Source organism: Pseudomyrmex gracilis, unplaced genomic scaffold (assembly GCF_002006095.1).
Source record: "Pseudomyrmex gracilis isolate BER0280 unplaced genomic scaffold, ASM200609v1 scaffold_294, whole genome shotgun sequence".
In the NCBI taxonomy this organism is placed as follows: Eukaryota; Metazoa; Arthropoda; class Insecta; order Hymenoptera; family Formicidae; genus Pseudomyrmex; species Pseudomyrmex gracilis.
This window is the reverse complement of record NW_018020878.1, coordinates 76471-103882: the sequence shown is the minus strand read 5'-3', so window position 1 is coordinate 103882 and position 27412 is coordinate 76471. Positions and strand designations below refer to the sequence as shown.

The 27412-nt window shown below is 38.7% G+C and overlaps 1 protein-coding gene across 39 annotated transcripts in view; it reads right to left on the bottom strand.

Annotated features, from left to right (window-relative positions):
- LOC109859852 (calcium-activated potassium channel slowpoke) overlaps positions 1-27412 on the bottom strand; it is a 90335-nt gene that overhangs the window by 8651 nt on the left and 54272 nt on the right. For 6 of the 39 annotated variants that reach the window (XM_020438467.1, XM_020438468.1, XM_020438466.1 and 3 more), the window contains exons 8-19: positions 24624-24729; positions 21781-21933; positions 21394-21549; positions 20723-20859; positions 13875-14030; positions 13622-13698; positions 12775-12810; positions 7273-7323; positions 5191-5214; positions 2901-2963; positions 717-749; positions 489-621 (exon numbers count right to left, since the gene is read on the bottom strand). In XM_020438467.1, coding sequence (XP_020294056.1) covers positions 489-621; positions 717-749; positions 2901-2963; positions 5191-5214; positions 7273-7323; positions 12775-12810; positions 13622-13698; positions 13875-14030; positions 20723-20859; positions 21394-21549; positions 21781-21933; positions 24624-24729 — 1125 coding nt within the window. Of the gene's footprint in view, positions 1-488; positions 622-716; positions 750-2900; positions 2964-5190; positions 5215-7272; positions 7324-10256; positions 10326-12774; positions 12811-13621; positions 13699-13874; positions 14031-18127; positions 18241-20722; positions 20860-21393; positions 21550-21780; positions 21934-24623; positions 24730-25826; positions 25933-27412 lie in introns of all 39 variants that reach the window. The other 33 variants (XM_020438497.1, XM_020438507.1, XM_020438496.1 and 30 more) reach the window with 23 other exon arrangements.

Genomic DNA, 27412 nt, shown 5'->3' with positions numbered 1-27412 from the left:
TATCGGTTTCGGTACTATAACGGTAACGGTAAGACTCAATTTCGGTACTATATCGGTTTCGGTATACAATCTCTAGTATAATACCGGTATTGAAATCATACCGGTATTAAGTCCCTGGTTTCAAGCGACTTGAAGGAAAGCGATATCAATGTTCATAGTGTGTATTAAATGTCGAGTGCACTGTTAAGAGTCCACAAAGTGTGTAATACAAATAAAAAATAATAATAAAGATTCCCGAACTAATTTCCGAAAAGATAGTTTTTCTTACATTTTTGTTGTAATTCTCAGTAGTGAAATTCGCACGTGTTGTGTGCTTTGATCGGATGCAAAACAGGGACATTTTAACGAGAGTAGTTTGCTTCATTAATGATTATGAATGAGAATGTATATTGTTTGTACAGAATATTGACAATGCAAGTGATGATGTTTACGGATGATGGATGCTTTGGATGATGATGAAATCATAACGCGCGGGATAATTAAGATACCTCTGATTATACGGCTGATTCGGACTGGAAAGGCTGTCGTTCGTCGCTCGATTCACATTCGGCTTCACCTTGTTGATCTGCTTCGTCGAGTTCATCATGGGCATCCCGACGGAGTTCCGATGATTTCTCAAGGCTACGAGGATAGAAGACAATTGACATCATCGATGATCAATGAAAAAAATCAATAAAACATTAAATGCAAACTCGCAAATTACAAAAAAAGCTTACCATTTGGATCATCTCCTCGTTCACGGATTTCACCTAAAATGGATAAGACAGTGTTAATTCGAAATCTGAGCACCGGACATTTACCGTCAATGTTGGGCAAAGCAACAAAAGTTAAGACAATTAAAATGCCACACCGTGTGACTCCCCCCATTACTGCGTGTATTACTTCCGTGATAATAAGCCGTGATAATAATCCCCATGCTGACAGGCGTGCATACTTCACTTCATATGTGTCTCACATGTACGCAATGGATTAATTAATTGCACCAATCAAATTAGGAGCGCCTTTTGTGTGTAATAATAAAGCTATTAAAATTCAATTACAATTTTGAACATTATAAAAGAATTGAACGTTAATTTTTTGCCACTCTTTGGTTATTTTATTAAATATAAAATAAAACGTAGAGGTTTTTCTTTTTAGTGAAATTAAATTATAACACAAGAACATTTACTTATAAGAATTGTGTAACTAAATTCACTTTAGAAACGATTAAAAATTATGACAATGCTAATTAGAGAAATGACATATGGCGCCTGTCGCAGTAGTATCTTGAACAATCATTTTCTGCAATGATAAAAAGAAAAAAAAATTATAAAGTGTACATAGAATATTTGCCAGGTGTTGTCAAACTTAAATATCTTCATATGAGAAATTATTCTTAATCTACCGTGCTGTCTACATCTATAAATTGAGTTTTGTACAGTTGTAAGCAACAAGATATCGATCTGAAAAGCGTCACAAAGTATCGTTTCAACGAACAAAAATCAACGATCCTCAATTGTAGAACAAGTAATATTCTAAAAAAAATGTAAGAGATAGAAATTTCTATATTTACGATACACACAAATCTCAAAAGGAAGAAATTAATTTAGCAAAAGATACTTGGGTTATCGATTAACGTTTCTCAAACTTGTGTTAAAAATACTGTGACTCAGCAAATTAAATCCATATAATTTATTATGCTAAATGTGCATAAGAAAAAAATTAAATAAAAAATAAAAAAATACATTTCAAAATTAATTAATTTTTTATATTATTTTATTCTTTTATTAAGACCCTAATTAAGTATGAAAGTATGAGAAACGCTTATACAATTAAGAACGAGATTTACTACTTACGCAGACGAGCACCAATAAATGTTCTGATCATTTGAATTATATGAATGTAATCACCTTTTAAATTTGTTTCATAGCAATATTTTTTAAAACTTTTTCTGTGATAATATTTATTACTCGTATAAATAAGTATATTACAAAATATTCTATGGTAATTATTAGAATGATAAACAATTACAGCAACGCTTTTAAATATGATACGCACGGTCCGTCGCAAAATATAATTCTACTTTAAAATAATAAGTACTCACCAAACAATTAATTAATAGTCAATTACATTTTGTATTAATAATTTTATCTATGAAAAAAGCAAAGTAAATAATTCCAAAATTAAATTCTATAAAACTACTAGATATGTGTGCTAGTATAACTATGCTAAAACTCTGTGTGTGTGTGTGTGTGTTTGTGTGTGTGCAATCTATTATTTTACCAAAACTTAGAAATATAAAACAAAATAATGTCTTATATTTCGCAAGTTGCAGAAAATAATAAAAATTTTATGTGTGATAAGGAGATAACACAAAACTTAAAATAATAATTTCTTAATGTACACTAAACTTGTGCTGAAAAATAAAATAACGAGAAAAAAATGTGAGTCAATTTTAAATCTATCAGAAAGAGAGCTGCATGCACGTGTTATTTAATGGAGAAAGTAGAACATACAAGAATATGTGTATAAATATATACGAACGTTCGCCATTAGGGAGCAAATACTTATGACACCTCATTGAGTTTTAAACTATTTTCCACTTTCTCCAAATGCGTGTAAAATATAACGCATTTTAAAATTTCAATAAAAATTCCGGTATAAATGAAAACGTAGTAAGAAATCTCACTCAAGCGTGTTTGACGAAGCGTATCAAATGCGGAAGATCGAATTTTCGATGTCAGTTGAGAGCAGTGACTTTTTTTATTTTTTTTTTTTTTTACAAGCTAAACTTTCGATTTGCTAATCTTATCAAGCGACTTTTCGTCAGTGTATTCGTGTCGTATATATTGCCGATCGAAATTAGAAAGGGCAGCTTGCGAGATTGATAGCATGGTTTTTTGATTGAGGTGTAACTGTACCTCTTACGTGAACCATCTTGGGCAGTTCTGGCGGAGTGAATGTGGGAGGAGGATGGTGGTCGTCTGTAACAAACCACTACACATGTTAGCTACCCTAACTAAGTACCTAAGGCCTATAGTTGCTACTCTATCGTTCGACAGTACTAAATCTGCGATTTAACGTCTAGAAGCAAAGTTCCGTTTCAGCGTCTTGCATGACGATGTACATATTTTAACTTAACTTTGTTTTCAATTACAATAGATTTGCTTGCCGAGCAAAAATAATAAAAATGATTTTTGCTTACCTTGCGCTAAAATATCTGCATAAAATATAGAAGCATTAAATTTTGATTTTTGCCATTATACAAGCTGTTGCACGTTAAATTTACATATTTATATAATAAATATTAAATTGATGTCAAGCTGAAACGGCCTTTTCAGAGTGTGTCGCTAATAAAATATTTTCTATAACTAAAACTGTGGAGAAGACAAGTGTGTAAGTTTAAAATTCTAAAAACAACGAGTAATACAGCAACAACGTGGACGAATATATACAAACAACAGGGTGTTTTACGAGATTTGAACAAAATTAATAAGCGGCTTCGTCCATGTTGCGGGAACGCTTTTACGACACGATACTGAGATCGATCTGTGCGATCGTAAACGTGCAGTATGCTCAAAAAGTCTTGAAATTCATGCCGAAGATGACGCAAGTGAAGAAAGGGTGTCAAGCCGCGCGCGAACGAAGCGATCTTTACTTACTTTTTATCTCAACGCACAAAGCAAAGAGGGAGAGCGGAGCGATCGTGTCATCTCCACTTACGCCATGATGTATCGTGTTCTAAGAAGCATGCAGTAATACGACTTTACAGTGAATATTTACTCGGCATTGTCAGTGTGCGCTTTTGCATCCTCCGAAGGAAGGGAGGCAGGAAAGAGAATTCACGTGCAAAACGACAAAGACTTTTGCAAAAGCACGGAAAGTATATATTGAAAGGGTGCATGAAAGATTATAGAGTTCTTCTACTGAAAGCAGGGGGAGGAAAAGGGAGACTTCTTCTTTAGGTTCTAACGTGGTACTTGCTCGCGCGATGATAAGACGAGAGAGAGAGAAAGAAAGAAAGAAAGAGAGAGGAGAGAGAGAGAGAGAGAGAGAAAGAGAGAAAGAGAGAAAGAAGGAAGAGACCGTTTGTGTCTCGGTTCGAACAAACATCGAGAGACCGACCGGTGTACAGAAAAATTATTGCAAAAAGACAATTATTGCACGTGTGAAACCTTTCCTTTATACGCAGTTACTCGAGGCCCATTGAGCAAAATAACACTAATTAGAAAAGCCATATAAACATGCCTTTCGTTTCCTCGCTCGAAAAGTCAAAGTGTAAAATTCTCTTTGGCACGCTCCTTCCAAGAAAGCGTTCTTGATAATCGCGCGCGCAGTGCAATTCTTCGTTCCCTTCCTCCCTCTTGCGCGCTGTTCATAAACCGAGAAATTGCGGACTTCCTGACTTTCTTGGAAGGAAGATGATAAATGGATATCATCGAGAGAGAGAGAGAGAGAGAACGGCTTCAATCGATAAATCGAGTTATGCGATAAAACGTATCTCGCGCTCGACGGAATATGAAAACACATTCTTGTACGTACAACGCGAAAAACATTATACTTCAAAGAAACAAACCTTTATAAAATATCACAAAGAGAAATATCCTTCTCTTTGCGGTATTATTTCACTACGTTTCTCTTTTCTTATTTCAACTCGAAGCAAATGTCGTATAAAATTTGCAGAATTTTTCATGAAATCGTATAATAGTCTACTTTTCGCGACTCGATATTGAGCGCTCCGCATAGTATATCGGAGTCGTGTTTGAGAAAAATGTGTTCGATCAAACGCAATCGGTTCTATTATGCAACCCGATCAGTCTCATTCGATCTGTTTGCTCGTAAGATCAAGCGGATTGGAAAATGAGGGATAGTTCAAGCGGAATGTATGTTCGAAGAAAACGTGCAAAAGGTGGTACGCTTCATCGGCAGTAGCGCCTGCGGCGGTGGTTACAGCTTGGTTGTTACTGCTTTGTAAAACTCGATAGTACGTCTCGCGTTTTGTTTTTAGCCTATGCTTTTCTACGAACGCGTTGCAACGCGTGATGCGTGCGTCTCTCGCAGATATTATTCTAAATTGCGCCTTCGCTTCATGAACGCGGCCGCGGCTGGCGTGGAACAACATATTATATGTACAAAGAAGTAGATGCATATGTATATATATATGTATAGATAAAACGTTACAATATACACCCGCGCTTTGGCTGGACTTACTTGCGTAGTACGAGAGGTCTTCACCTATGCGGTAGTAGAGGAGACGAAGAGAAGATAGTTCGGACAGATAGACACATATACAGAGGTTAGTTAAAAGAGTCTTGGCTTGCGGATTTTGTGTCGTGAGCCCGTGCGCGCGCGTATATGTTGTGTATGTGAAGGCGTGTATTTGCTTTATCGCGTAAATATGTGAATTTACATGTATATGCGTGTGTACATGTGTGTGTGTGTATGTGTGTGTGGAGTACTTTTGACACTTAATGCAATATGATGTTTCTCACGGGTGGCTCTCAAATGAGCGATGCAAGTGACGACGAGTGGAAAGTTTTGAGTGTGTTAAATCAGTTGACGTCTGTTTTACTTCACTTACGCGCGCATCGCTCACGTCTAGCTAAAACATCGTAAAGACTTGGTGCTTATACAACCGGCAAACACCGATCTGCTTCCGAAAAGAGAAAAAAAAGTGGCATGGCGATCGGAGTAACAGGCGGTCGCCAGCGTTTCATCGATCTTTTCGCGCGCGCGCTTGGTAACGAATTTTCGCGAAGCTGCTCCGATAGCCAATATGTGTGTGTGTTTTTTTTAGCACAAAACGCTCGTTGACACGTGCGTGTGTTATTACAATACAATACGTAAATAACACTCATCCGATTGCGAGATAACGCGAATGAACATCACCGTTATAGCGTCGTGACGTTAACGCCGCGAGTTCAACGAGTGTTCTGCGAACTGTTTTTTTGAAATACACAGGTATTCCATTTACCAATTAGTGATAATATTTATAACTGTTGTATGACGTTGAGAAAATGAAATTATGAGAAATATCAAAGCAGTGTCAGACTACAACGACGTTACGGGAATTTTTCGGTATTCAATGATTAATTGTTTCTGCCACAGAACGCGAGTAAAAATCCACGTAATAAATAAAAGGTCTAAATCTAAAGTATATTTCTAATTACACGTCGAGTTATTATAAATATCGAACACCGATGCAAAGGTTAATTAGAGGTAAGTTTATATAAGACAGTCACATCACGCCGGTTCTCAATCGAATTAAATTAATTTTCATGAGTCACTCACAACAATTAAACCATTTAAATAACACTGACACACTTTCAAAAAAAAAGACTACATTCAAAACGACACTGAGAGATAGTAGTGTAAGTCTCGGTTGCAAAAAATAGTTAAGAACACCACATCAAAATAGGGACTCAAACACTAACGACGTTCTACGCTGGAACCACTTATCAATCCGAACGAACTTTGGCAGATTAGCACAACGACGTTACGTTTTCTCTTATTATTTAATTAACAAAATTTGCCAAGAAAAACATAAGCCAAGTAATAGTGCAAGTATCTAGAACGACAAAAAGATCTGTTTATGATGATCGCACGCGTTGTGCTAGTCTTCTTGCAGATGTAGACAGTAACTTTTCTTTTTAACTTGTCGTTTATCACAAAACTATTTGTAGACAAAAAGGCCTTGATAAAAAAAAAAAAATTACAAAAAAAGAATAAAAACATAGATGATGGAGTTTATTACTTTGTGTGTAAAATGTAAATATAATTATTATATATAAGAAGAAAAAGGAAGAAAGAGCACACACATATGTTGTAATCATCAAGGCCTTATCATTAAATCACTTAAAGATACAGAGCAAAAATTTTGTTTCTTGAAAAAGTATATTACTCAAGTGAATGATTTAATTGTATTATAGAATTGTCTCACACAGACATGACCTTTAAATCTCAATTATTCTCCCGATTGACACTAATAATCTGATAATGATGTAACAAAGTTACGTTATTGTAAGACTAAAACAATCGGATTTAAATTACATAAATGAGTAACATTTTTGCACTTATTAGTTTTCTAATTTTTATTTATCATTTCATAAATGTTTAATTTTTTTAATATTGACGTTTCTATCGAATTAAAGGCCGTGCCGTTCGATTGTGAGGTTTTTCTTTTTCTTTCTTTTGTAATCACACCCCGTTCATAAATTTTTGCATCGGGATTAAAAAAAAAAAAAAAAAAAAAAATTACGCTTGGTACACAGTCTATACACGGGGGATACGTACTTGCTCTTCCAACCATTTGAACAGCCCGAACGCCTTTCCGGAATGTGGCCACTGCCCGAAGGGAGGAGAACCAGAGCTGTTAGTTGTCACACCAAAACAATGTCAACCTAGATGCGGGGGTCTCAACGGGTGTAGGGGTCTAAATCCGTGGTCCCGATCGATATGTCACGTTTAGTATTCAGTGCGAGTGTCTGATCTTGAAGCTCGTGAAGATAAGGATGTTAAAAAACGTCCATATCTCATCTCTGAATTTTCTCCACTCGATCTGACTTTTCGAAGTAATATTTAATTTAACTTACTAATTATAAATTTTTAACATTTTACCTTAATGTTTAACGAACTTAGACGTGTGTTTAGAATACGTAAAAAATAATTTTAAAAAATCATATAAATGAAAATAAATCGCGAAAACAATCTGTCGCGAGTTTGGTTTATGTAAATTTAAAAGATCGCAAATATACATTCCCGATTCGTTTTCGAAATCGCGGTTCATTGCAACGTGACCTTCGATGGAGAGATTTATTATTAACACACTGATGTTAGAACCATTGCATAATTTACTTCGGCTTACGGTGAGGGTCGTAACACAAAAGATTATATATCTGCGGCGTTGTGGTGTGCGTATGTGTGAATGTGTGTGCGGTTGAAACTTCATATTCAGGAATACCTCGTATTGAAAAAACGTTTTCTCGCAAAATACGATTAGCGGTGCACACAAAGTTATCTGAAGAGAGAGAGAGAGAGAGAGAGAGAGAGAGAGAGAGAGAGAGAGAGAGAAAAAGATAGACAGAGAGAGAGAGAGAGTGTGTGTGTGTGTCGCTGTTATTGTTGTGATGTGGCGAGTGGTGTCGAATATGCTCGATATGTGAAGGGGGGAATGAAGTATTTTTAGCCGATGTGTTCGATAAACCCTGGGCATCGATTATCATCGTCCCTGTAAGCTGTATAAGCTCATGGTAAGCTTACGTCTTGGTGCTTTTTCTGGTTGCGTGCTGAATCCAATTAATCACCCGCACTTAGCGACATTGAAACTATATCACGGAAACGGAATTACACGTGCATGAACATAAAAGATCAATATCGTATATTTAATAACGCATTTCTGATAGATTGTTTCCTAGTCCTTAAATTAGTTTCAAGTTACATAAGAATAAGAAAAAGATATGTAATCAGAATGCAGTAAACCTGCAAATTACTTATATATATATATCAACTATAATATATGATAAAATTTAGAAAATATAAGAAATATATAAAAATTCAACTTGTAAAAATCCACATACTCGCAAACATGGCAGTAAAAACTTTTGTAATTAATAATCTACTTTTTTAATTTGTACTGCAATTGGCGTTATAGATCAAAAGAAAAAATTGCTGAAGTAGCTTCATTTCACAATGATTAATTATAGTTATTATGCAAATATAATAACAAAACGTTCTTCGGGAGTTCAAATATTAAAAATATTTTAATATATTTTCCATATTTGTATTTTTACTAATATTTGTGTATTAAACTCAAGTCTCACATAAACGAAAAATAAATAAATATTTATCTCACGAAGAACGTTTGATCTGTGCAAAAACCAATGCATATTTTTACATAATAGATATACATATATAAGGTGACCTAAGGTAATACTGTCGATTGCGGTTAATTTATCCTACAAGAAGAAATGTAGGTATATGTTCAAAATATATGATATTGGGCAACCTTATATATATATATATATGTATATGTGTGTGTGTGTGTGTGTACATACACCTACAAAAACGTTGGCGTCCCAGTTTCAAATCGTGCCGATTATTTGACGCAACAATGGCGGTTCGGGGCGAAAGAAGAGAGAGACAGAGTGAGAGAGAGAGAGAAAGAGAGAAAGAGAGAGAGGAGAGAGGTAGAGTGAACATTATGCTGCGCGCGATATGAATAAACCGATATATTGCGCGATAATTTGAAACTGGCACGCAACAAAGTTAAATTATCAATAATACTCCACGTAAGCACACTGAAACAACAAGTTAAATAACGATAATCGTTAGCAAGCCTGAAAATACGATATGAGCAAACTCGTCTCGATTGGTGTTTTTTTTAGGTGGTGGCAGCCATTTGAACGTGAGGACACAAAATGCACGGGCTCGGCAACGTGCAAAGAGAATGCGTTTATCTGCGCGCGGTAAGCGAGACCACATATCGATACAAATTTGTGTGATACGGACCAAAAGCTAAACGTTATGCAAAATATAAATTAATCAATTTGCGATGTCCGCTTGTCCAATCGGCGTGCTTGGTTACTTCAAAATCCCCCGGGAGTCCTAGGTGTCAAAGGAGAAAGGAAGCAGCCAACAACGTTAGTGCTACTGTTAAAATTGTTATATGCTGCTGTATGTAAATATATATCAGAAAACGATGCTTTCGATAATTTCATTCATGTAAATACCATCAGCTCTAGCGAAAGCTCAACAATAAATATGTAATACATAATCGAACGAATCAAGTGGGAGGAGAGCATCGAACAAATACGGGTACTGTGGTGTAAGTGCACGCGGTAAGTGAAAACGAATAGTCCGCCGGTCTGACCAATGCATAGTTAGTATCACTTACGCCATCTTACCTCGTTACATATCGGGAGGTTGACCTGGCTCTGCCGGGCGTTGTATTTTTCGTAATGTATCGCGGATATACAGTGGTACGTGATGTATATATTTAAGTCATGCATTTGCGTCAATGTGCAGTTCTATCGCGATAGTTCGGTAGACGGGCGAGAAAAATTATAAGTTCCGGCAGAACGCACTTTGTCAGAATAACGGATACGAATATATATTATATCAGCAATTTTAATAGCAACAAAAGAAGATTTTTGTCAATTAAAGACAATCGATCCTGTTCACGCTGACAAAGTGTCGCAGCAACTGCGACAGGTGGACGTGGTTTTTTTTTTTTTTATGGAATAAAGGACAAAAGGAGAAAGTCGCGGGAACAGGCGTACCGTCGAGGTAACTGCTGTAGGCAGTGTTTCCCTTCACCATGCCGGTCTGCATCATCATCATCCCAACATCTGCAAGCATCCACAGCGACCGACCCAGACACGGGTTTAAAAATGAACAAACAGTAGTACACGGTGTGTGTATACGAGAGGAATAAAAACGTGAATATCTCTCTGCGTTCACGACGTGTACGGTTTTTTTAATAACTCAACTTTGACGGAATTCGTATGTGTACGTGCGCGCCAATGGAATTGCAAATGCTTTCATGTATCGCGAATGTAAATATGCTCGATACAAAAAAAATATATATTTACTAGCGCGCTACGACAGATTTCAATAAATTAACATACCGTTCGAGAGTTCATATTCCGATTGATCTGGTGCAATTATGCGTCAAAACAGAACGACGACGGAACGCAAAATTGCCGCGTCGGTCCACGTACGAATTCGCACATGGCAATATATTAGTCACAATAACGTATATTTAACGTATATATAACAAACGGGGGACACATCCAGAGTAATACATAACGCAACGCTGTAAAACGTAAATTAAGCTCGGCTCGTCGCAAGTTTACCTCCGGCATTTCCTCATCAATCGGCGGATTTTCCCCGAAAACCTAAAATCGGATTAACACTGCGGTTGCAATTTGATCGACATTTCAGATCGCTCGGTACTCGAGGGGAACACCGAGTACCGGGAAACGTTGATTGCCCAGGGTTTAGGGTATTGCCGTTCCTGTATATGGACACGGACTGATTGTGTGATTGGTTGAGCGATAAGTTCCCGCTCGGGGAGAGGAAGAAAGAGGAGAGAGAGAGAGAGAGAGAGAGAGAGAGAGAGAGAGAGAGAGAGGGAGAGGGAGGGAGAGATAGATAGAGAGAGAGAATTATGTGGCTATGGCTTGTGTTACATGGCTTGTGTACTAGTAGTGTAACGCCTCGATACGGTATGTCGCGCGTGACATGAACGGAATTGTCGGAATCAAGAGAGGGAGAGTCTCCATGAAGAGATCGAGACTCTATGGTCTACTGCCCCCCCCCCCTCCCCGATGTGTTTGAACGGGCGACCGGCAATACGGCGGTCGTCGTTCACTCGTTTGTGGAACGGACGGAAACGCTCCTGCCGTCGACGCACCACCAAACGATCCCAATCTCTCACGACGAAATTCAAGACAACGAGAAAAACGATCGGCGAACGTGAGAATCGCGCGCAGATAAAATGCCATACGTGGATCGTGTGTGCGTCGATCTCGATCGCCAACCGATCGAGATCTCGTCGATGAGGCACAGCTAGCACGCTGAGAGAGAGAACGAAGAGAAAAAAAGAAAACTAAGAGAAAGAGAGAGAGTTGACACACGCCTGAAGAAAAGTTTCGGAAAAGATGAAAGAGAAAGAGAAAGAGAGGTAAAGAGGGCGGTGTTAGAGTTCACAGTGTGTAATTGAGAGAAAAAAGCTGTTGTCATTACCAGTAATGGCGTAAAACAGATCCGAATCCGGGAGCTAGTCATGCATGCGAGGCGAGCGAGAGAGGGGCACACACTATAGTTCAGTGCAGACTAGTTTTCGTTCTCGGTCAGGTGGACATGCGCCAACTGACTGGACTATCGGGAATTACGTGTTGACTCGGTACTTCATTTTTCACATCGCTTCTCGCGCGACCAAGAGCGCGAGCGTATAAATTTCCGCGCGGCGAATTGAATGAATCACATTCAACGTGCGTTACAAAAAGCAATTGTATCCGTTTCGATTTAAATATGCAATGAATTTTCCACTAGAATCGCGCGGCAATACGCTTGTTCATCCGATGGGCTTTTATTGACATATCGCATATTTGAAAAAAAATATGCGCGCAACTTTCGTTCTGTTTTGTTTATTTCTTTGAGCGACATGAAAAATGAAGAAACACCCGATTGTATAGCATCGCCTTGGGGGCGTCTTGCAATGGAGAAATAAAAGATGCAATTATCGTCATATATCGATCATTATCGTCATTAAGATAATCATCCTCATAATGATCACCTTGGTTTGCAAGAGATTGATCAATGTCAGAGGCGTGTATGTATCGATAGGGCACAGAGAGAGAGAGAGAGAGAGAGAGAGAGAGAGAAAGAAAAAAGTACAAAGACAAAGAGAGAGAAGTAGAAAGAGGGGGACAAAAAAACTGAAACAGAGAAGGGCAGAATATTCTCAAAGAGGCGCGAAACAGACAGAGTTTCAATACAAAAATGCAGAAAAGTATACAGAAAGGCAAGAACAAGTAGAAACACTCAAAATGGCGATGAGTAGTAGAGTTGTTAGTTGATGTTGGGCGAATGAGAGAGACAGAGTTCAGGGGTCAAGAGCCAGAAATCGTGTATTAAAAAGGGTAAGAAGATTAAAATCAAGACGTTAAAAAGAAATAGACAAAGAGAGAGAGAGAGAGAGACAGAGAGAAAGAGAGAGAAAGAGAGAGAGATAGTGTCACAGATGATAGTAAAGTATTAGACTTAACGAACGAGTTTTGTGTGAGACGTTACCTAAGTCCCGGCCCCAGGAGCGCTGCTGCTGCCCCACTAGATCATATACCACAATAGGATCGTCATAACCATGTCACTTCGTTAATCATAGTCGCAGTTTATTACTGTTATCGCTCTCAAACGGACAAAGGGCAAAATAAGGGTGAGCCGGCAAAAAAACCGGGTGAGATGAGCCTGAGGGGAGGGAGGGTTGAAGATAAAGAGAGCTTTCTACGTGATCCGCTCGCGTTTGTACGTTTGTTATTTTATATACGTATCGGGAGAGACATTTAATATAATCTTGCGAGTCACACCGGTGGCAAATTGCAACACTCCGTCACAAGTATCTTGATTGACGAAGAGAAAAAGAAAGAAAGAAAGAGAGAAAGAGAAATGTAACGAAAACCGCCGCGCGCGTGCGACTCGCAATATGTTATTCACCACCGATCAGATATATCGAGCGCGTTCTATGTACATCTGTGTACAGTTATATGATTAGAACATATAGATATAAGTACACGGAAAAAAAAGTTTTGCTATTATATGGTCAGCAAGAAAAATGGTTGACCCTACGAAATTTTTTGTTTCATCAACAAAATGTTTTGTTGGCAAAACAAAAATTTTACTAAACTTAACAAATGTTTTTTTGCTGGCCATATAGTAACGAATTTCTTGCTATTCTAGCAAATCTTTTTTTCCCGTGTATATATGTATGGTAAAACCGGTAAGAGAAAATATATATATACATATATATATATATATATATATATATATATATATATATATNTATGTATATATCGTTTATAGCAGAAAATTTGGCAAGAAAAAGGCTGTTTTTTAAAAGGATCACTGGGCTAGAAAGACTTACAATTTTTGCACTTGCACTTCTTGATCAGAGTCTCGTCTTTAATTTCCTCGTGGCATGCTTTGCAATAGAACCACGCTCTGCAAAATAAAAAACACAGAGAAAAAAACGTTAATTTTTTGTAGGGAATTTCGAAAAATATATCTGATTACGGAAACGTGTTGCGGGAGATCAAATTAAAACGGCGCACGAATAAAGAGAAATATAAATAACGAAACGTGACACGTTTCATTGGAAATGTTTTGATCGTTCTTACCGCTTCACTTCGTCAGCAGATTGAGCAATGAAGAATCCCTGAGTATTTGCAGCGATCTTGGCACCACGTGGGTTAATCGAGATCTTACTGTCGGAGCCTCCTTCGCCCTTTATCTCGATGGCCAGTAGCAGGAGCTTCAGTTTCGTGAAGCACAACCTACGACGAAGTCATGCGTAATATTCGATGCCTCGCGAGAGCATACTGTTTGAATATTATCAAAGCTAACAGAAAGTCTGCGTACACTTTGCTCGTTTTTACACATTTACGAACGTGACAAATATTGTATCACAAAAAAAAAATGATTATTGATTGTGATTAAGCAACAAAAAGTACTGCAGAGATAATGAGTTGTGTGTAAACTACGTATAAAATGTGCGTATAAAATGTAATAATATTTTATAAGTAAATCCTTGAACTTAAATTGCAAAGAAATAACAAAATTTCAGAATCATAGCAAGTTGAAAACAACTCAGTATCGTATGCGTTAAACAAACAATGAAACTTAAATTCGTGTTTCTTTTTATTATGTTAAGCAATTTTTGTTCCAATTTTATTGAAGCAAATATATATATTGTTCTCTTAAGTGTATATAAAAAGTATATAAGAACCGCATGCAAATTCAAGTTTCATTGTTTGCACCACAAAATGCGTTGAATGCAAACGGATAGCACATAAAGTATTTTTATTTTCATGCTTAAAACACGGCAAATAAAAACTGACTACATGTGTACAATGTATTTTTCACGTTTGTACGATATCATTGTGTTTAATACTTTATGCTCTTCGTTCATTCTCGAATATGTGTTAGATATTAAGATACGTGTGTGTTCACCTACAGTGTAACAGGACGTTGATCACACACAATTTACGTATTATTTATTTTTATCTAAGACAGACCAAATTCTACTTTTATCTAATTGTGTATATCAACGCCTTCGTTATATCACCTCGGTGATAACATTGAGCAATTACGCAAGCGATGCACCGATACATACACCGATGAAGTAACTTCAAGCAATCGTGCAAGGGAGTAATTACGTAAACGAATCATTACTTATCTAATAATAATACGAGCCGAAACATGCCAAGATAGATCGAAAAAACAGAGTTTCTTTTCAATCTATATATATTACGCTCTAAGTTTTTCTTAATCTACTTCAAAGTCCCAGAAGATATTCGGGAGAGGTCCAATTGCGTTTCCGTGTAAGGATCCTACGGATTAGCTGACGTTCGACAAAGCATTTTTATATGTATACAATTGTATACGATGTACATAGAGAGAGAGAGAGAGAGAGAGAGAGAGAGAGAGAGAGAGAGAGAGAAAAGTATTTCTAGGTATATATCTATAGTATCTAATAAATATATGTGTATATAAAGTCACTTCTTACAAATAGATCTCTCATACACGCAAATCAAATGGCGACAATCCAAGTGTGCGCATAAATAAAAGAGAAAAGTCGAAGAATTCACATAGCTATTTTCTATATTCTAATGTCTCGCGGAAATAGCGACCGCAATTCGCCGATCTTGAAAATTACAGCAAAATTGGGAAATCGAAGATCGGCGCGATGCAGGTCGTGGTAAATAGGCAAAATACGGTGCAATATTCAGACGGCTGAGAAAGGATTATTAATAAAACAATACGTTTACTTCGTCCTTGAAAATTTCACGGTTCTCTCGAATGTAAGACAATTTTGTCGTGAGACATCACGGTAACAAATGTTAGCAATAATATCGATATAGGATAATATAAATATTGCATATTTTTACTATGTGTGTGTGTGTGTATGTGTGTGTTCTAAAGTGTAAAATTTTATTTTACGATATGTAATTGTTTTATTTATATCTATAATCGATAAAATGAAATCGTATATGTAGACTTCCTCGTAAATGCTTACATATATTCCGATCGTTCCCACTCAAATAACATTCAAACAAACATTTGTTATTGTATAAAATACACCAAATAAATTTTCATTATACACATTGTAAGCATTTTCTACATACACTCTGCATATATCTATTTTGTGTTTTATACATATATGCAGCGTATTTGTATGAAATCACCATGTAATCAATTTTGAATGTACGCAACTATACAGATACAACAACTAATTTTTGTGTGCGTGTGTCCCAGTATCAGCGAGCAGTTATCTACAAAACGTTATTAGTGTTCGCAAGAAGCGCGACACCCACGTATATATATGATGTTACCCCCGGATAACTTTTGTCAAGACAGAAACTGCGAACTCGATATTAAAGTTATCTGTTAAACGAAACAGTGCGTTCTAATGAAATATTTACTGTTCAATCGGCAGCCACGATCAATATCCACCCGTACACTTCTACCTGTGTTACAAGAATCAGTATTTCCACATATTTGTACACATTGGTAAAAAAAAAAGAGCAGCAGGCATGCGTGTACAAAGAACGCGTTTTGTTAAGAGAAGATTAGAACGCTACATCTAAGAGAACACACACCATGACAAGAATACGGACGTTATTGACTTGAAAACAAAAATTGACAAAAGTCTTGCCCGTTTATGTTTCGTCAAAAAAGAGTCTGTGTATAAGCTTTCTTCGGAAAAAGAATTTTTTCTGACAGAAAATTTTTTCTGTCAATAAAATCGCATATGTCTTTTGATCGATTTCTCACAATAATGCGCGCGCGCGTTCTTTCTCATTTCGTCTCACGTTGCGCCGCAAAAAAACTGTGATGTAATCGAAGCGGGATGCACGATTTATCGGGACGAATGCGGATATTGTGCACGCAGTCTGTTCGCAAGTAATTAGAACTCAAAATGACTGTCGGTCACGTTATGCCGCGGATGTGTCGTGCTCGCGTCGATTTAAGATTAAAACGTTCAAGGCCGACAAAATCGAGTCATTTTCGTGACATTTAACATACACGAACGTTACGAGTTTCTTTAATTACTTTCTTCGCAACGCGACTTAATTTCAAATAATGTACAATTAACGTTTTAAACAATTTCAACAATGATAAATATCCGATGAAAGAAAAAGTTGATGTAAAAAAATTAAATTAACTTTATTGTTTCCAACATCGTTTTTAATTCTCCTCGGTAAAATGCGGTCTTTTAGAATTTAGAACATATGTCAGAAACATTTAACGCAGACGTGAACACTAACGGAATAAAAACAAGCAAGAAAAATTAGTTTAAAAAACGCAGGAAAAGACTCGCATGGGTCGCGGTAAACGAATCGAGCTGTGAAAGGATTAAGCCACGCGCAGTTCCAATCCCGATATCAATTGTTCTGCAAAACGATGTTTGGAATACAGAGACACCACGGTTCGGCGGTCGCGACACGGTCGTCATGTCGTTCGCCCGATATAACATTTTCGGAATCACGCGCTGTCGTTCGCACACGCAAATCGCGTGCGCCCCGTATTTCCAGCAATTTCCGAGGTCGAACGTTTAAAACACTTTTGTTTCCGATTCCCTCGTTGCCAATCAGGCGGCCTCAGTTATACCGAGCGCGATCGACCGCAACTTTTGCTTTCCCCGTGACTGCCACGAGGAGGGTCCGCATTCGTCCGCGATATCTCGTATCTCTACTTCATTTCTACGCAATTCACAAAGGTCTGTGCAGAATTTCGAGCAGCACGAGAAAATGGCCGGAAAAAATATAGGCTGGGGTTCGGTCGAAAGAAAAAGAAAAACAAAATAACGAAAGAGAGAAATAATAGACTCGTACAGCTCAAAAACTGAACTACTCTACGCAAAATCCAAACAAAAAAAGAAAGATAAAAATAGTAGACAAAGACGTATATATGTAATAGAGACTATAGTAAAAAGTTAAAGAAAATCGTTCAAAGGCTAAAAAGACCGAGGTGAGGGGCGATGTATATACGTTCTCAAGTATAGATATGTATTAGATATGTAATGTAATGTAGGTACATATATATGTATGTACGTCTCGATATCGGGACTGTTTAGTGTATTTAAATAATTCGTGAGACGAAGGTATAAAAGGCGAATATAAATATAGATGTAAAAGTAGATAGAAAAAGAGTGAAAAAAAGACAGAAAAGAAATTTGTGACCGAGTGTACTTTGTGTTGATAAATTTCCATAATATGTTTCCTTTTTTTTTTCCATTCACACGAATGGGTCCGTATGGTTGTCAATTTCATGTAACGTGTAACGTGTTCAGTGTGTGTTCGCGTGACTGACGTTGTCTTGTTGTCGGTAATGGTTACGTGTGTGACAGCCGTTGACAGCGAGAACTTACTCGCTGGCTTGGGGAAATGTCATCCCGGTAAAGGACGGGGAGAGGGTTTCCGTGTACATCTCGCAGCCCGTGCCCTGCAGGTAATCATTCTGCCACGCCTGTGTGTCCGGCGACTGAAACACCAACCAACCAGGCCGCACGTCATCATACTTTCATCATCCACCGTTACGTGGACGCGCAAGTCCTTCTCCCTCGCGACGAAGAGTATCAGCTGTGTGAAAATATTGTTAAAGCTGCTACTCTTCGCGGAAGAACGGGACGCATTTCGTTTTGTAAAAAAGAAAACAAAAGAAAACAAAAAAAATGCAATCTCGTTCATATATCGATGCGCTTCCGTCTGAAAAAAAAAAAATGCACACCAACGCAATGCGCGACGCTAATCTCGCTCCTCAAACGAAGAGCTCTGTAAAAAAGTCTGATTAAGGAATGTCTTCTACTTGGACCAGTAGAAGTTCTTAAGTCCGGACGACGCAAGAGTACCTGGAAGACAACATTTTAAATGCCTCTAGTGAAATATGTCTTAAGTGTTTCTAGAAGGGAGGGCAAAATGTAGGCCGGAAAACGCCCGAATGCGCATAAGCGCCGCAGTCCGCATCGTGTCGACGCAACGACGATCGTGCACGATGATGCATTTCGCAATTACGGCGAACGACCGAGGTAAGAGTTATTATCATCGTCGCGAAACGAACGACCGACGGTAATGATCAAATTCCAGGAGCCACTTGCGCACACATACACATGCACTCGCTCAGTCGCGCGTGCATACCAAAGTGCACACACTCGATCTCGTCCGAATTCTAACCCACACCCGCTCCTATCAATCTCAGCAATTCATCGATTGATCGAAGGTCTTTCCCGCATTTTCCTTCCTCCGGTTGGAGCGCTTGCAAACGTCGTTTTCGCGCACGAGTTCTTCGATTGCGCTGATCCCTTCGCAGGCACATAATAGAACTCGAAAGTCTGCTAAGAGCGGCTTTTTCGTTGACACGAGAAACGACGAGAACACGATCTTCAATCGAGTTTTTCCGAGTTAATTTTCAAGATAAAATTATAATGAGTTTACCAAGTGTTCCGGATTCATACTTGAATATTTCACCTATCATATTATTATTGCAATTTTGTTGTCGAGATAATAAAAATATTTTGCTTATATTTAATATTCGAGTAACATATTTTCAAAGAGATTTTATTTTTCGTTCGCTTGAAATCTCTGTGCAGATACCGAAAATGAGAATCGGACGTTCGTACGTCGGTCAGAGAACATCTCTCCTAGGTAACCAACGCAAACACGGCGGAATTAGCAACAAAACTCAGCTCAAAGGATCGCTCTATGAATCCGGCAACTCCAAGCGTTAGCGAAATGGAGGTTCTGTACCATATTTACCCGAGTGTTACGAAAGTTTCGTGGTTCGCGCCACGAAACTCCATAACAAGAATTAAGGCTACCGGATGGCTACCGCGAATTTGATAACTCTACAAGATCGAATCGCGTCTCAGTCGTTTCTCCTTCCCGTTTCGATTACTGTTAATTTCGAGATGTCATTAGTACAAGTCTTTTCAGAGTTACATGTATAATATCAGTTGCAGAGAGAAGGGTGAAAATACAGATACGTTACTGAAGCGATGAAGGGGTGGTTTACATCGATTAGGTGTAGCACAGATATATGGTTTTGTACAATATATACTAGACACGTTCATGTATTATGTCGTAATATACACATATATATTGCTCGCGGAGGCGTCGTATGTATATGTGTATATACACGTATATACGTTTACGTATATATATATATATATAATATATATGTATATATAGCGGAGTGGAGCGTAGTGAGAGACATAGGCGAGGCGAAGCTTCTCATCTTTTTTTTTTCCTTCCGATTCAAGAGACCATGGACTTTTTCGAGCGACTCTGTTAACATAATCGCGACATTAGCGCGAGACGCGAAATACAGACACTCGAGACTATTTTATCTTTCACATCGTTTAATCGTCGTCAAAAAAGAATAAAGTAACAAAATCCACTACAGAGAGAAGACAAAAAAAAAGACTCGACTCTCTTTCTCTCTTTTGCGCGAAAAAATGATCTTATTTAAGTTTCTAATTTTGTATCCCCCTGCGGCATAAAAGCGCGACGTGCAACGCAAAAAGTTTGTAAAAATAGCAAAAGACCGCGATTATTCTCCCCTTACATTTCCTCTCCGTTAGACGAAATCGATCGCTCGCGCCACGTGTTCGCTACGTCACACTGGCACTGAAGAAGCGTGTGAATTAAAAATAATCACGCGCGCTGCAACACCAACATTATGTATCGACACGGAATCAGCGGTTTGTATATCGACGGGTCGTACACGCCTCTCTCGAGCTTGCCGCGTGCGGCAAGAAGTCGCGTCATCGATGTGACGAGGCGAGGGAGAGCACAGAGGGGTTGCAGATTACTCGTGCAAACACGAATCTAAACTCGCAAGGGCGGATTAGCCGCGTGTCGGATATGTATATTGTACAAAAAAAAATGTGCGCGCGTAATGTCCCGTCTCTTGAATCAGATATGCGCGTATCTGGCTGGATGTTGGATTGGTCCGTGGACCGACTTACTCAGTGGCTTTCGCAAAGGGCATTCCAATGAAGGTAGGGCTCAGTGTCTCGGTGTACATCTCCATTCCGGTTCCACGCAGGTAGTCATTCTGCCAAGCCTGCATATCGGGCGACTGGTACCAATCAACCAACCATTTCTAAATCACACACGCTCCTATGCATGTACGGATTGTGCGCGTTTGTCCACAGTGAGAGGTGCTCTCGTGTGTCCGAATATAACTCCCGGAGAAGTGACGCGGAAAGTGACGTGACCGTGACGTAATCGAAATTCTCAAATCGCCCCCGGCCGTTTTCTCTTCCGATTTACACCGCGCGATGGTGTAACAGCGTGCAAGAGAACAGCGATATATTCGCGAGGAAGATTCGATCATCAAAGAACTAGTCTTTCGAAAGAAACAAATATCCGCCTGAGTTCTGTTAAGAAATGTGCGCTCAGATCCGAGTGATCGCAAGTAGATTTCGCAACAAATAGGACGGTTTGAGATCGTTACGAGACTGGTTGATTGTTTTTTTTTTTTTTTTTTTTTTTTTTTTTTTTTCTATTTTTTTACGCGATCACTGTGAACAGCCTGATCGTAACAAATACCTATACGAGGAACTGCGTTCAGACATGCATAGAGTACAGAGAAAAAACGGCAGGCGAACTGCCGGAGAACGATCGATTTACTGACCGTCTTGAAGGAACGCATGGCAAAGAGATTGGCCATCATTGTGCTGAAGCCGGGCGCAAGGCAGGACTGCGCGATGAAACCCAGTTTCAGCTCCGCCAGACATATGACGTCGTCCCCCTGCTTCCAGTCCCACGATGGAATGTTTAGTAAGTAGGCCTAAAAACAAAGATAATTCGGTTGGCAGAATAAAAACATAGGCATCGAAAGAAATGTATGGTTACGAAGAAAAAAATATTCTTTGAGAAAACGCAAAAATTAAATCGAACTTGGGAATATTAATTTGCGATCCCTGCACATTTTATAGAAATCTTATTAAATTAAAACTTATTAAATTAAAACTTATTAAATTAAAACTTATTAAATTGCGCTCTTTAAGCGATTATTTACCTTGTTGTGATACTGCATTAATTGAATGATAACGCGAATGTCGTCCGAATAGTTCTTGATGGAGATGACGCGCATGATGTTCGCCGCGTCCTCCGCGTCCGGATCCTGACAGTACTTGTTCGCCAGTACCAAACACGCGTCTGCCTCGTGGACCTAAAAACGCATCGAGATGATCTGTTTTGTGCCGACTTCGTCGCTTCGTCCTGTGTGATTTGATTCGAGTAAACAGGAGAATATGTGTACATCGGACAAGGGCGGTTTGGTCATAAAGCGATAATAGCAAGATCGAAATTGCTCTCCGTATGTTCGAATAAAAGTAGATAATAGAGCGCTAAAGTAAAAGTATGAATTATGTAATCAATAAAATCGTGTTTATTTGAGAGTAAAGAAGAAACTAAGTTATATTTGAGATACGCGATCGTCGAATCGATGTATACAAAATCAATGTATGGAGAAGCTATTAAAGAGTCTACGTTATCAGTCTAGGAAAAGTAATTATCTAATTATACAATAGTGAAAAGTATATTTCCTTTTTTCATAAAGCATTCAGATTGTTTTCAAAATAGATTACAGAGAGTAAAAGGGTAATAACATACTATACGGTCGAAATAAAGGACATACCAATGACATGTATGCATCTACGATATATTTTATCAAAGTCATGTGAAAGCACATTCGGTGACATAACAGCCTAATCGTAGATTCGCACGGCTGATAAAAGCTTCAACTATTTTTTTTTTTTCTAATTTTGCGATTTTTTTCTGCTGTCAGTTAATTGTCGTGCGATACAAACTGTATCTATAAGACTTCGTGTCTTCACAATGCATGAGAGTAGTGTCTAAATATAAATTGTGACAAGTGCATCAATTTTCAAAACTGTCAGCGTAAAATCCGTCAATGTTGCAATTAAAACGCACATCTTCGTATTTTACATCTTCGTGCGCATCTTCGACGTTATGTAGTCACACGATTCTATAATCAATGAATGAACCTTGAAAAACGATGATCGTAATACGAAAGCGAGCCTCTACGACGCATTCCTTGAATGTGTATATATGTGCAAACCTTATCGATCGTCGGGGGTGGTGGAGGTCGGTTGATCTACTTCTATACAATCAGGGGAAGAACAATGGAGAAATATATATCTACAAGCTATCTACATGCTAATTTACCGGCTAACAAGAATTTTACATTAAATTCCGTTGTGTATAATAAAAAAAAAAAAAACTACGAGAAACAAACAGCCAAAGAGAAAACGTACCGTCTCGTCTTCAGTCAGTGCAGGATCAATACACTTAACCCGACACCCCGCACACACGATCGACTTATTTCCACACTCATCGGATACTAAGTTCTCTAACAATAAACTATATCGTCTGGAAAGTAATCGTCCGCTAAACCAGTCTCCCACCACGAGATATACACGGCCACTTACCCACTCTCAGGGTTGACAGCAGGCATGGATCTATCCGGTGGATGTGCAACACACAACCTTAAGGGAGCTTTCCACGTGTAAATGACTACGCATAAATGTTTCGTGTGTGTGTGTGTGTGTGTGTGTGTGTGTGTGTGTACTGTGTGATAGCGGTTATATCAAGTATGAGACACTGTATGTAACGTATGACAAAAAAAAACATGTAAATATAGATAATATGTGCACAGATATTACGTGTCTCTACCGTGTATGTGTGTGTGTGTGTGTGTGTGTGTGTGTTGTGTTGTGTTGTGTTGAAGAAATTGACATTGCTTTTCTCTCGGATTTCCCTGCCGAGTATGTATAGACTGAAAGAGGAGATGACAGAAAAAAAAAAGATAGATAAACAGACAGAAAGGCTATTAGACCGAAGCGATTTTACCGGGAGTCGAATATCAAGTTCTGGCCTCGGAGGCCTCTTGAGGCCTGCACATTTACGATTCTTTTAAAAAGCTCGCGGATAATTGATCGGATCCGAAACCAGCCGTTGCAAATTGACGAGACACGAAAGCGAACACGACAGCACATGGAGACGCACGCCGCCGATAGGGGGGTATATATCGTGTAACATCGTTCAATGTGTACGAGCATAAAGGGAAACACAAGCAACAAACATCCTAGGACAATAGCGTTTGTTATCGGCACAACGTCAGTTCCCGAACGTCTACCGATCGCCCACGGTAACAGCCGTGACGTCGCGCTATTTTCGCGACATCGATTTTTCGCGACGGAACTACGTGAGGGAATCATCGTAGTAGCCCGCTCAGCCATTGCGAATATCTCACATCGAATCCTTTGCGAATTGACGCACGCCAAAGCGAATTTGTTCGGCACGCGTATGAAAATATTTGCGATTGCAACTAAAAACGCTTTTCCGGTAGAATTTACATAAAAAAAAAAAAAAAACAAACAAACTTGAAAATACGAGAAACAAAAAACAAACTGAAATTTTACAAAAATTTTATATATATATATATATATATATATAGGTCTATCTTTTTAAAATATATATTATATATATATCATTAAAAAATCTATATAATTCAAAGAATATATTACTTCTTAAGATTATGTTATCGATTCTATTTGAGAAACGGCATTTGTGAAGTGATAAATGCACGGCAATAAAACGCTGGTACCGTGTGCACAAAAATAGATACGACAATCGGATAAATCACACGAGGTCAAACATAGAGAAGAATATAGTAAAATATCGAATATAGTATACGTGGCGCTTACAGTAGGTAATGTGGCTGTTATATATATGTGTCGGATATATATATCGTATATGTATGGATTTTAATGCGTATATCTTGTATATCAGGAAAAGGGCGCAGATTGGTTCGATCGTAGTAGCAGAGAGACTCACCTTAACCCGCTGTAGGTCAATCGGGTTCATGATGGTTCCCTGAAAGAACTCCACGGTGGTGAAGTGCCGCTTGAACAGTCCCTCCAGTTCGAGATCAGGCGGTTTCCTGAACGGATTCGAACAAAAGAGTATACGATTTCTCTTTAAATAACAAATTCACCTCAGATGTTGACGGACGCCTTTTTTGCGAGAGAATATCTCGTCGAATAGCAGGCCGACGCAGATCGGCGATGATTTCATTTTAAATATATAAATGAATATAATATAGAAATTTGTAAGCGAGCTCGTGACCTTTGAGAGAGAGAGAGAGAGAAAATTACGTGTTTCTTTGGTGTTCTATTCTCTCATTGATGAACACATACCGAATTAGTCGAATTGTACGCGCCCACTTTCAAAGGAAACGAGTACGCCAAGATGTCGCTAAGTAAGAGAGTCTACTGCACGCTGAGTCGGCTCCATAGCGCTTAATACAGCATACCATGCAGTCGTAGGCAGAGTTGCTTTCTACGTAAATATATAAGATATATATACATATAGCTTTTATATACGTGTACGTATACATGTATGTATATATATCTTCTGCCGTCCGGTGCTCCGCGTTGTTTTGTATTCACAACGTGTATTCGAAAAGCGCTACTTTACGTGAGCGAGCACAACAAAGTGCTCGCAGGTCGGGTCGAGCACGCGAAAAACCGCGAATATGTGCGCCAACGAGACCGAATCTCCGATACACTTAATCGCGCCGCACCAGACGGTTTGATATAGTTTTTCGTGAGAGAGAGAGAGAGAAAAGATATAGCGAAAAAGATAAAAAATCGAAAGAGAGTAAATCTAAAGAGAACGTATAGAGAGCGAGCATTGGTATGATCCGCAGGCGTACGCATGTAATCGCCGGATAAATCACTAGATTCTATAATAAAAGGAAAAAATAAATACGCTGGCCGGGTTATATAATCAGATATGAGATGCTGCACGTGACATAATGATAACAAGATATATAAGTACGGATAATATTAAGTAAGTATCGATCGATCTGCCATCAGGACGCGTGTTATACCCAGGCGAATAACCGTGTAATAACCTAAAGAACTGCAAGGAAACAAGAAGCGCGCGAGCGGCCACGTGAAGGACATTGATGAGGGGTTGGAGGTTTTCGTGTAGTAGGTTGTTTTAGGATGTTTCCTCGAGGAGAGGGGGGGATACCTTGACGCGCTCCAGATCCACCGCGTTCATCATGGTGCCCTGAAAAAACTCCACGGTCGTGTAATGCCTCTTCAACAGACCCTCCAATTCGAGATCCGGCTCTTTCCTGAAAACATAAACCAATCCCGTACGACCATACAGCGATCAGATCCGATCGACGACGAGTGGCCGCGGTACGCGCGGCTTTCATGCGCTCACGATACACACATCGATCCGCGCATCGATCCGATGGAAAACCTCTGTTTGCAATTCAAAACGTGGCCAATAACGAAGTACATAGTCGATAAGATGCGAAGTGGACGGAATCTGATTGCTTTGAGTCGTTTGGCGACAAAAAATCTCTCGATCGTCGAGAGGCAACGTATGTGTGCATACTCACCGCAGAGTCGCCAACAGAAACAAAAGAAAATGTTATTTAATTGTATAAAGCATTGATAAGAATAAACAAAATTAAATATTGAAATAAAAAACGTCCAAACATATATTTTCTGTAAAACAAAATGCGCAGAGTATTGTGTACATACATGTATTGGGAACTACAAATTAGTTCGGTCTGTTTCTAAAAGATGGCACCTGTTGTGAATGGTTCATAGTGACAGCTGATTTTGGCGGTTTTAGAGAGGAGGTTAGACATCTGCTAATAATATTCAGTTTATATCGCTTTTTTTGTGTTTCATATAAAAGCCTTGATTTTTACTGTGTTTGAAATGTCAAATTTTGTGTTAACCAAGCAGCATTTGCGGGAGGTTTTAATTTTCTGCTTTAATTGGAAAAAAAGTGCAGCTGAAGCCCATCGAATGCTTGTCGAAGTTTATGGCGATACTGCTCCAACTGATAAATCATGTAGGGAATGGTTTTGACGTTTCAAGGATGGAGATTTCAGCGTTGAAGACAAGCCTCGCTCTGGACAGTCAAAACAATTCGAAGACAAAGACTTGAAGGCATTACTCGAAGAAGATCAGAGTCAAACGCAAGAGGAGCTTGCAGAATCATTAGGAGTAACTCAACAAGCTCTTTCTGTACGATTGAGAGCCATGAGAATGATTTAAAAACAAGGAAATTGGATGCCTTATGAACTGAAACCGAGAGACGTTGAAAGGCGATTTTTCACTTGCGAGTTGCTGATTCAAAGGCAACAAAGAAAAGGTTTTTTGCATCGGATTGTGACTGGAGATGAGAAGATATTCTATGACAACCCCAAGAAAAAAAACTACTACGCTAAGTCAATCGTTGCCATCGACCTTAACATCAACACCAAAGCCGAACATTCATGGTTCGAAGATCATGCTCTGTATTTGGTGGGACCGAAAGGATGTTGTTTACTATGAGCTGCTGAAACCTGGTGATTCCATTACAGACGATCTGTATCGGCTACAATTGATTCGTTTGAGCCGTGCATTGCGAAAAAAACGGCCGGAATACGAGCAAAGACATGATAAAGTTATTCTTCTTCATGACAACGTTCGGTCTCATGTCGCAAAAGTCGTAAAAAAATATTTGGAAATGCTCAAATGGGATGTTTTACCGCACCCGCCGTATTCTCCGGACATTGCTCCTTCTGATTACTGGTTGTTCCGAAGGATGCA